An 11567-nucleotide genomic window follows, 5' to 3' on the forward strand; every position below is an offset into this window, starting at 1 on the left:
GTCAGTCCCCAAACCCTGTGCCGGCCCAGGTGTGCGTTCGGAACTAGAGAGAGATGCAGATAAACGAGTCCAATGCCATGTAACAGGTGGCAGAATCAGAACACACAGGGGTCCCTGGGAAGCACAGAGGGGACGATATCAGTTCTTCTTAGGAAAACATCGTTTAAGGTTTTCAGTGAGGGTTTATCTCAGGAAACCTGCAGCATTTACCCTCTTCCCGTAAGAACAGACTTCAGGATTGTCTTGAGCCCCACCCTGGACATGCTCTCCATGTCCTCACACACTAGAATTTACCCTGCAGTTTTCGAAAGCAAATGCTGGTCTTTAGGATCTTACCACATAAGAACAAAAAGAAATCAACTGGGTTTTGTTTTTTTGAAGGACCAAAAGGTCACAGCCCTGAGGTTAGGCTCAGAGACAGTGTTCACTCTCCCTTCTCCCCCCTCACAGTTGTGAAACCCAGCGGGGTCCATCTCAAGCTGGTTCTCAGGTTCTCAGACTTCGGGAAGGCCATGTTCAAACCCATGAGGTAAGTGACCGCCTTCCTCACCTCCGCGTCCAGCTGCAGCAGCCGTGAGGGAATCGGACCAAAAATCAGTGAATGTGGGCAGGCTGGGGAGGGGATCTCCTCTTATATTCGGGTATAAAAACAATAATAAATCTGCACATTCACCCAGTCACCACCCCTCACCAGATCCGGGGGCTGTATTCTCTGAGGAACATCTTATCTGGCCCCTTGGGATGGCAATGATTTTTATTAAAACTTAGAACTAATTATACGGCAGGAGCTTTACTGTCATTTTTCATATGTGGGCAGGAAAACCACTCACACTGGCCATGTTTTATGTGCGGGAGAGGACCGGAAGTCCCGGCCCCTCCTCCTTCTCTACCTCGTCACTTACAAACGACCTGCAGAGACTGTCCAAACCAACTGGTTTTCTCTCTGGGTAGAATACAAGAATTTCCAACATTGGGTCACAGAAGCCCTTGTCTATCCTGAGGCCATAACACAAAGTTTAATCTGCATTTGTATAAAATTTCATCCAAAGCCAAACAGCATCATTTTAAAACGTCTTTCTTGAAAAAGCATGCATTTTTTTTTCTATACGTCATTTAAAGTAAAAACAAAAACAAAAAACAAACGTGTCTCTTATTAAAAAGGGAAAGTACAAGTTTATCTTGGGATAATATAAACTATGGCCATAATTAAAGATAGTATTTTTCATGTAATCTATGGACTAGAGACACTGAGAAATGCATCAGCCCTTGTCAAAGCCTGAGAAGCCCTGATGTAAAAAGGATTTTCAAATTTGAAGTCCCGTCTAGGAGGGCCATACAGAAACGGGGAAATGATGTTTTAGAAAATTCTAAAAGGTGCTGGAGAGACGGTGGATCCTGATGGATGGAATTCAGGAGTTCAAATGTGCGGACGGGGCCCCGTGGACATGCTCCTTGCTGCCTCGGCGCCTGGCGGCGACGCTGGTGAGGAGAAGAGGGGCACGCCGGCACACGGAGGCCTGTCCTTCCAAGGTGGCTGCACCTTTTAAAAACAGGACACCTGATTTGGCAACGGCTCGCCGTGGTTTCCAGGACGTGTGTTTTTTGGCAAAGTGCACATCACTGTTTCAACCGCTGGAGCTGTTTACAGCTTTGGGCAACATTAGGTGTGTTTACATTTGAGTTGCTTCTGCAGCCCTCACGCTGTCCCCCAGGGCCGATCTCTCTTGCACGGGTGTTCACAGCAAGGCAAGTCAAGCTTGGGGTCAGAGGCCACACTGCCCTGAAGAACTGGGAGGCACCTTTCTGAACATTCATACCCAGCAGCCCCGTCGCCCTCGGGCAGGCGTGGTGCTTTTCAGGAATCCATTCGCGATTTTAAAATGTGTATAAATCAATATCCTCTGAACCAGCCTCCCTCGAGCCTCCGGCTGGGCTCACTCTTGGGACCCAGCTGAGGCTTCTCTGAAGGGACGGGCTCATTTTTTCACCCTGTCACCCTAAGACCTGGACCATTTCTGGTCTTCAAATGTCAGCTGTATTAAACTGCATCCCTAGGACGCTTTTCCTTCTAGAAAAGGCCCGCCTCCTCCCCCACCTCTAACTCTGGACGTCTGGGTCTCTGCCCCTTTGGTTGGCCAGAAGGTGCCTCTCTCCTGTCTACACCTGCCCAAGAACGTCTGTGTATTTTCCCAACTAACCTACCTTTTAAAAGGATCAGCCGCGGTCCCTGAAAGTGGCTCAGAGAGGAGATGTGGTCCGGGGAGCGTCTGCAGGACCGGGTCTTACAGGAACCCCGAGAATCTTCTCCCAGCCGTGGGAGCCACGGGCTGTCCCTGGCGGGTCGTTCCATCAGGCACACGTGGACACTGAAAGCATGAAAGGCTGTTTTCCTCTCCCTCTAGTCATGCTTCTCAGCCCTCTCTGCTCAGGCTCCCACGAAGTCTGGGTCCAGGGCGTGAGTCCTCCCTTCCTTCCAGACAGCAGCGAGATGAAGAGACACCCGCTGACTTCTTCTACTTCATCGACTTTCAGAGACACAATGCCGAGATTGCAGCTTTCCACCTGGACAGGTAGGGTGGGGCCCCAGGGACATGGCAGGGACGGGCGCTGGGCAGGACCTCAGGCGGGACCTCCCTGGTGTTTCTTCCTTCCCGCATCCTGTCTTCCTCACGAACCTCAGTGATGCCTTTGAACTCAACACATCTCCCGTTCAACCCCATGTCTGAAAAACACAAGGCCTCTCACGTGGTGAAAAGAATGACCCAGAAGAAAGCTAACCACCCTGTCAGGCTGCTCAGGCTGCCACCTTGGACCTGACCTTGCCCTTCGCTCTGGTTTCCTGATTGGAAACAGGGAGAATACTTCCACTCCCATAGATCCCCTTTCCCCCAAAGGTGAAAGCACATTCCTCAACTTCCTCCCCTCCCATTTGCCCGTCGTGGCTCCTCACGGTGTGTTCTAAGGACCGGCAGCCGGGGCCCCACCCCAGAAACTTTTCAGAAATCCAGAAGCTCGGGCTCACCCTGGCCGGTCTGAATCAAAGCCTGCATGTGAAGGAGAGCCCAGCTCACTCGTACGCCCAGTGATGAATGAAGAGCTCTGACCTAGAACATAGCGTGGACTGTAGGAAGGCTTGTCCAGGAGGCTTGCTGGAATCGGGATTCCTTTTCCACCCCTTCTCCCAGCCCCTTAGACACAGGTTTGCCCTGGGCACCGTCAGCTCGGTACTGCAGGGCGCCCTGGGCTGGGGGTGGTCAGGAACGCCCATCCATTTCTAAGGGGACAACCATCCAACCCCACAATGATCCCCCAATGTGAACAGGGCTCTCTCTCCTTCAGGATTCTGGACTTCCGACGGGTGCCACCCACCGTGGGGAGGCTAGTCAATGTCACCAAGGAAATCCTAGAGGTCACCAAGAATGAAATCCTCCAGAGTGTTTTCTTCGTGTCTCCAGGTAGAGTACTGGCCCGAGCGATGTTCTGGGTGTAGGAGGGTCGGCCCCTGTGGCCACCGATGCGTTCCCAGTGGTCTGAGCACCTGCCAGCCCTCATTGGGGTGGGTTATGCTGCCATCAGACTCTCCCACCCTGGCCCACCCAAGCGTCACACCCGATGAACTGGGGATGGGAAAGGGTCGTGGGTGAGATGCCACGTAGCCTGTGTGGGCATGGACAAGGCCAGCCCCCCTGGACTCAGATGTCACCCACATGAGCACAGCATTCTCATCATCTGGATGGGAGGCTGGGGCCCACACTTTCTCTGCTCTGAGACATTTGAAAAATTGGTACCCAGGATGCTCAGTTTAAAAGCACTAGCAAGCCCCGACATCTGGGAGGGCAATACTGTCTTCTCCTTGCTGCTTGTGCCCAAGCTGTGAGTTGAGGCCTTCCCCTCCCTCCTGGAGGACTTTCCCGGGGTGTGGGGTGGGGACAGGAACACGGCATTGCCGCCTCCTTCTCTTATTCCTTCTCTCTCTCTCCTCCCGTGCCCTCCAGCCAGCAACGTGTGTTTCTTTGCCAAGTGCCCGTACATGTGCAAGACCGAATACGCCGTGTGCGGCAACCCCCACCTGCTGGAGGGCTCCCTCTCCGCGTTCCTGCCGTCCCTCAACCTGGCCCCCAGGCTGTCTGTGCCCAACCCCTGGATCCGATCCTACTCGCTGGCAGGGAAAGAGGAGTGAGTTGGCCTCCTGGGCACGATGCCCATGCCCACGGCCTGGCCGTCTGGTCCCAGAGAGGAGCTGCACCCCTGCAACGAGGCCTTGCCGCCAGCCTGGCTCACGGACCCCCAAGCCTCAATCATTTCCTGATCTCACACCGATCCTAGGGTCAGCGGTGTCTGTTCTCCCCCTTCGGTTCACGCATTCAGTTACAAACAGCCTCCTACGTGCTGGGGGTACGGAGACAAGTGACAGAGGCTTTCCCCAGCCTAGGGGGACGGTCAGATGAGCAGGCCAATCACGAAAACACGGTGTCACACTTGCTGTCATACAGGGAAGCAGTGGGGGGCCCGCAGGAGGGACACCTGCTTCTCCTGAGTAAACCCTGGGAAGCCCAGGCCCCCGAGTCGGGATCAGGGAGGCAGGGTTTTGGGGGGGCAGGGGTACAGGGAGGCGTGAGGAGGGCCCCCAACACCTTGCCATCTTGGCTTTTCCAGCCCCAGGACTTCTTCTCCCCCTCAGGTGGGAGGTCAATCCACTCTACTGTGACACCGTGAAGCAGATATACCCGTACAACAGCAGCAACCGTCTCCTCAACATCATCGACATGGCCATCTTCGACTTCCTGATAGGTAGGTCCCCACGCTCGGGCGCTTGGTGACAGGGGTCTCAGCTGTGGGGCTGGGATTCGCCATGACCCTGGGCCATGAGCTTGAGCCTGGACCATGAGGCCTGTACAACCTTGCACAGCCCACAGCCTCGGAAGCAGTGGGGGTCCCAGGGGACAGAGGTTAACACACTCCCTTCTTTAGAGAGGACCTCAGAAGGCGGGCACGTGGTGGGAAACCCGTCCACATGAGGGACTGTCTGCTCGCCTAGCTCCCCTCTCCCGCTGCACCGTCACTAATAACCGTGGGAAACGGCGTGGGGTCCTGGGTTCAGACTCCCAACTCAACTGCGGACCGGCCTCTGGGCCCGGGGAGGATGGAGAAGTCAGACGCACCTGCCCTCCTTTGCAGGAAATATGGACCGGCACCATTACGAGATGTTCACCAAATTCGGGGATGATGGGTTCCTCATTCACCTTGACAATGCCAGAGGGTAAGTGTCCCAACACCGCTATCCCCCGCCGTGGCCCAGGTGTAGCTGCTCGGGGCCAACCGGAAGCCCACGAGGATGAGGCCCTTCCATGGTCACGTTCCCAGTCGCTCTGCCCTCCTCGTCCCATTCCCTTTTTCCCAGATCTCTGCCAAGTAACGGTGGATTCTCCTGAGACTGCTGCTAGTCAGTTTTCCACATTTTCACTCTGTGGCTCAGTCCCGAACGAATGATGCTTGGTAGTAGCCTCTTTGCACAGAGGCCTTGGGGAGCTGATTGAGGACAAGGGGGCTGGCCCCTGGCATTTTACCCCCGGCTGTGAGTCAGAACAAGGCTGAGGTAGAGGAGAGAGGAAACCATTCAGAGTAAGGTGTGTAGGGGCGAGGGGATTACCCTGAAAGCTCGTCTCCCCTTCCAGGTTTGGACGACACTCCCAGGACGAACTCTCCATCCTGTCGCCGCTGTCCCAGTGCTGCAGGTGAGCTCCCAGTGCCAGGGCAGGTGGTAACTGTGCCCTTCATCCCACTTGCAACTAGGCTCTGGAGGTCCTCACGTTCATTGGTCTAGGACCCCAGGGGGTAGGGGCACAGGCATGACCTCATTCCTTGTCCACCTACAGAAGTTTCCCCAGCAACACCTCCCTCTTCCATCTGGCCACACAGGATGAATGAGGACCTCATCTTTTAAACCCTTTAGCCGCTAACTTTTATCTCGAACCCACCCAGAGAAGGGCTCACCCTTGCAGAGGCTGATCGTCTACAACACGACTCATCAGAGCTCTGCTTCACTCAGCACTCGGAGCAGCTCGTAAATACCACTTGTTCACCATCCGAGTAAACTCCTGATTAGAGTCCCATAAACCGGGGGCGTGTGGCAGGCTCAGTCAGTATAGCAGGCGACTCTTGACCACGGGTCATGGGTTCAAGCCCCATGTTGGGTACAGAGATCCCTGAAAAATAAAATCCTTAGGGGCGCCCAGGTGGCAGAGCCAGTTGAACGTCTGACTCTTGGTTTTGGCTCAGATTGTGATCCCGGATTTGAGGGATCGAGTCCCACATTGGGCTCAGTGCATAGTCTGCTTAAGACTCTCTCCCCCTGCCCCTCCCCCCTCTAAAATAAACAAATCTTTAATAAAATAAAAATAAAATCTTTAAAAAGCCCTATAAACTCATGTCAGATTGAAAGGAAGTATGTGGACTTAGCGTGGCCTCCCTGCTCTAGAGAATGTCTAACTAACCCACTTCCACAACCTGTGTCAGGAGTCAGGCTGGTGAATGGGTCTGCTGGCTCAGCTGCGGTTTCCAGAGCTAACTGGAAATACGGGAGGCACGCCTAGCAAAACCACCTCATTCATTTCCAGCTGGAAAAGTCTGAGCAAAGCATGTTCTTTATCCGCTTCTTTGGTTCATTTAAACGTGCCTCCCTCCAGCGGCACCCCCTACAAGCAGGCTAGGCAGTGGTTGCTGATGACAAGTCGGACACTTAAGCTGCTTACAGATTGGAGTGAAAGTCAGATTCTCAAAAAAGAAATCAAGATCCTAAAGTCGAGATTGGCTCCACCCCATCTCTATCCCTCTAAGAGTCTGACACAGGGAAATCTAAAACTCGCAAGAAACAACTTAGGCTGAGGGTACCTATGGCTTTTGAGATGGCAAACCTCGTCATCATTTCGCCTACGAGAAACTTCTATGGCTTTAAATCTCCTTCAAATGTCGTTAACTGTCACTTATTTCCTTTCCCTGGTTTTCAATAACATGTGCTTGAGAAGACACTGGGGGAGAAGGCTCCCAGAACATAAGCTACAGCAGCTGTTTGTGGGGTAAGAAGTTCAGGCGCTTTTCTGTTCACATTTACTCATTTGTCTCCTATGGCTCTGTCCTTCCAGGATAAAAAAGAAAACACTTTCGCACCTGCAGCTGCTGGCGCAGGCCGAATACAGACTCAGTGACGTGATGCGGGAGTCTTTGCTAGAAGACCAGCTCAGCCCCGTCCTCACAGAGCCCCACCTCCTGGCCCTGGACCGGAGACTCCAAATCATCCTGCAGACAGTGGAGGGGTGCGTGGAGGCCCACGGAGAGCAGAATGTCATAGCCACTGACCCAGCACAACAGTCCGCCCCAGACTCTAGCCAGGCTAACTTGACAAGCTAAGGGCGGGATGAAGCCAGACCTCAGGAACTACCCCGGAACCAACCATGTACTCGGGTGCGGACCACTGCTTCCTCGCAGCCCCAGGAGGAGCTGGGTCAAGAGCTCTGGAAGAGGTAGGGCACTGGGATGATTTCACAAGAGCAAGAGGGATCTGCTGAACTTTCTTCCTTGGTGCATGGCTTCTCTAGTGGACCTCCTTGGCTCCCTGTTTCCCAGAAAGTACTGTTTCATCAACGCTACAGAACATGTCCTGAGTAAACTGGGAAATCTGGATAAGAGTCAGGCTTGGAAGGTTTGGAAGCCTTGTCCCAGGAAAGAATAGAACAAATAAAATTAAAGGACACCATGGACACCTAGCTGACCTCCAGATCCTTATTGTATCTACAAGGATAATTTCTTTTTTCTTTTCTTTTTATTTTTTACAAGGATAATTTCTGACCCAGATAAAACATTTGGCATCTCAGGAGCAGACCAAAAAAAAAAAAAAAAAAAAAATCTAAATATGGTAGCTCTCAAACTGGTCCAAAGTAGACTTCACCCTTTCTATTTCTGCCCCCATCACTGTGGCCCAGCTGAATACAGTAATCCCTTGACCAGTCCAAAAGTAATTTCTTGGAAACATTGTTACAAGGGGTAAAAATAACAGAGGAATTTGCTCAGAATATCTGAAAAGGGATGTTTTCAATCTGAAGAATATTTAAATACCAACCAAAACAACAACTATGTCAGATTTAGCCTCCGGCAACAAGAGAAGGAATTGTACCGGAGGAAAAACCAGTAGTCTTGAAGGGGAACAGCAGAATGGGCCCAGCAGGTGCATGAGCCTGGACTTGGGCAGGAGAAAAGCCAGGGCCTCCCACTGCCCACCCACCACAATCCTCTTTCCCGTAAGGTCCTGGAACGGTCACCCACCTGCCCCCAAAAGCAGCAGGAGGCTCTCTGAAGAGGCCTGACACTCTAGATGTCCCTCCCCTCAGCTGCTTTATTGAAAAAGGACTCGTTGACTTTTTTTTAAATATTTTATTTATTTGAGAGTGAGCAAAAGAAAGAGAGCACGAGTTGGGCCAGAGGGAGAGAGAGCAGCCTCCCCACTGAGCAGGGGGCCCAATGGGGGGCTCGATCCCAGGACCCCGGGATCATGACCTGAGCCGAAGGCAGATGCTTCACCAACTTAGCCAGCCAAGTGCCCTTCAAGTTGACTTTTGAAGCCTCCCTTAAAAACGGACACATCAGGGATCCCATCCCCTCCGCCTTCTCCCTGCTGACCTGCCAACAACAGAGAGAACTGTCATAGGAGGCTTTGTTTCTTATCCCGTAATTCATGTCCAAAAACCCACTCATACTATGGAGTGACTCGTCAGTCAACCAGTAAAAACAGTTGCTTTCAGCACATCCACTTCCCCATTAAAAGCCAGCGGCTCAAATTCTAGACGTGTGAGGCGGGGGGCTGCCAGGTCAGGGAGCAGAGAGGTCATCTAAACCCTGACAAGTTACACGAGTCTTTCTGACCCAGCCGGTACCCCACATCCCTGGTGCATTACCCCAACCCTACGTCTCCAGGACAGTAACGCCAGTGCCCTCTGCGGAGCTCTTCCCAAGTGTCAGCAGACAGCTCTCCCAGCCTCCCCAACACACACACTGAATCCCGGACATCCGAGGTTCACAGAAAAAACGGTCTCACGAAATTGCACAACTTAATGATTTAAGTGTACACTCAAGTTTTCTTTCCACTGTCCTATAAAAACCCAGCAGCACTTCAATCGGTCTGTGAAGTTATGTCGGTTTATGTAAAAAACAAACAAACAAACAAAACTCAACCCTTTGGTAGAACCTTCCCCCTGAGAGACTCCCATCACCTGCAGGCTCTGCCGCCAATCAGGGCTTCCCACTCCGGGAACGGTCTCCTACTTCCAGACGCTACTGTCTTCCGGGCGGAGAGACCAGGTAATTGCACACAGAGGGACAGCAGAAAAAGATTCAGGCAGAGATGTTCAAAGAACAGCACAGAGCGGCCTGGGGTGTCAACCGCTGAGCCTAATGACAGGAAGGTAAGCCACAGCTCTGTCTCAAATCCGGCCACTTGGAGGACAAGGCACTGGCTTTTATATGGCCTAGATTAAACGCTGTGATGTATTTTGCAAAGAGTAACAGAATGGAGTTTGACCACAATATGTAAGGTACCAAGTTACCTAATTTTTTACTTAAATACTCCATTATTTTTTCAATAATGCACAGATTAAGACTCTATCATTTGTTAAAAATGCCAGCGGACAAAAGACTACTTTCTTAGAACTGTCAGGTTCTTCCAACATGTCCATTCTGGACCGCCGTTCAACTTCCCATCACATAAAAACTCTCCTCTTTATAAAACTTTTTACATTACTACTGACAATGAAATGCAAAATGAAAGGGAATGGTCAGTACAAAAACTGGTAGGGAAAGGGGTATGAAGGAACTCAGCTTTGCCTGCCCATAAGCCAAGAGGACAATCTGAATTTGAAGACTGTAAAAAGTGCAGGCAGGTTCTCTTACTCGTGGTGGTTTTGTAAAGTCACCACCGACACCAGATTAGTGGAGACAGAACCGTCTGCCTAGAGGAAATACAGGGTTGAGGTTCCGGAGAGACTCTAGTTAAATTTTGTCCATCAATCAGTACATAACCTTGTCTGAGGTGTTAGGGTGTGTTCAAGACACCACACTACATACCGCTGATTTAGACACTGACCTTGAAGCCGACATAACTCAGGCCTTAAAAGAAGCTACTTACTACACTTACTTTCTCTACAAGACACAGATCACGGCCTCCTCGACCTTAGGAACACTAGCCAGCACTTTCGCACGACACTTGGGGGCCATTTCAAGTACTGACATCACCAACAGAAAGTGCAAAAATGCTGGCGTAGCACTGGACAGACCGTGAGGCGGACACGTGATGGCAGCAGCAGCGCCGGAAGCACAGGGCAGAGTGGCGCTGTTTGGGGCACAGATGGACACGCGCATGTCATGTCAAGAGAATCAAAGTCTCTGCCACTCTGCCCACATCTGGGAAACAGGGAAAGTGCTCCGAGTACTGATTTGGGGGTTACTAATAAATAGTAGCAGGTAGACAAATTCACAGAATTCGCAAAGACAACACCATGAATGAGGAAGATGAACTGTAACTCCTTTGACATTCACCAAGATGATAAAAACAAACACTCCCCATCTAGTGGTGACTTCAAAAAGCTACTTGAGCTAAATTGGCAGAAATTGTCAAAAAAAAAAAAAATTGGCAGAAATTGTCACAAAACGAAAAAATTAAACTCATTAGGGGTTTGAGATTTAGGTTGACTCAAGATGAAGTCACAGCTCTGAACTTAATGTTAACAAATTCTAACATTAAATGTATACAACAATATTGATTTCTATGTGAAAGCTCCACAGGGTTAGAAGGGAGATTTAAGACTCCCTTTCAGAGTCTCCTAGCTGCAGCCTTCACTGGCAGCGGTACGACATGACTTTGGGGGACAGGTTAAATGTGTTCTGGCCACCGCCTCTCGATGGTGTCCTAGCCCATTTAGAAATACGCTGCCTGGGCGGGACAAAATTACAAAAAGGTTCAGTTATTAATTTGTGGTTATGGAGATAAAGCAGTACTAAGGAAATGAACATCATGCTACTTCAATTTTAAAATGTCAATATTTAAAAATAAATAAATGTCAATATTTAAGTCACTGAAAAACAAAAAACAACACCACGTGAGCCAGAGTTCTAGGAGAATGAAATTAGAACCAGTACAGTCAATCTGAAGAAGTTCTCCTCAGTTACATTCTGTGGTGACTCTGAATGTCCCCCCCTCCAGTGGGCTAAGGGAAGGGGCTACTGAATCCGGACAAAAGTACATCTGTTACAAAGCAGCACAGATTAAAGAATGTTCTAGAATTCGACACACCTCCAACTTCACTGGATATGAAGGAATGAATACCAACTAACTAATGAGTACAACTTAATCATCTCAGAAAAATGAGGACTATCAGAAGTAAGACTTCATGGGCGCCTGGGTGGCTCAGTGGTTTAAGCCGCTGCCTTCGGCTCGGGTCATGATCTCAGGGTCCTGGGATCGAGTCCCGCATCGGGCTCTCTGCTCAGCGGGGAGCCTGCTTCCCTCTCTCTCTCTCTCT

The 11567-nt window shown here is 50.9% G+C and overlaps 1 protein-coding gene across 1 annotated transcript in view; it reads left to right on the forward strand.

Moving 5' to 3' along the window:
* FAM20A (FAM20A golgi associated secretory pathway pseudokinase) overlaps positions 1-7850 on the forward strand; it is a 53493-nt gene extending 45643 nt beyond the window's left edge. Inside the window, exons 4-11 of the mRNA XM_047706838.1 lie at positions 451-529; positions 2478-2570; positions 3340-3455; positions 3996-4176; positions 4682-4791; positions 5179-5260; positions 5676-5735; positions 7143-7850. Coding sequence (XP_047562794.1) covers positions 451-529; positions 2478-2570; positions 3340-3455; positions 3996-4176; positions 4682-4791; positions 5179-5260; positions 5676-5735; positions 7143-7407 — 986 coding nt within the window. The 3' untranslated portion in view covers positions 7408-7850. The remainder of the gene's footprint in view (positions 1-450; positions 530-2477; positions 2571-3339; positions 3456-3995; positions 4177-4681; positions 4792-5178; positions 5261-5675; positions 5736-7142) is intronic.
* Positions 7851-11567: the final 3717 nt, after the last annotated feature.

The sequence above is a fragment of the Lutra lutra genome, chromosome 16, assembly GCF_902655055.1.
Source record: "Lutra lutra chromosome 16, mLutLut1.2, whole genome shotgun sequence".
Classification (NCBI taxonomy): Eukaryota; Metazoa; Chordata; class Mammalia; order Carnivora; family Mustelidae; genus Lutra; species Lutra lutra.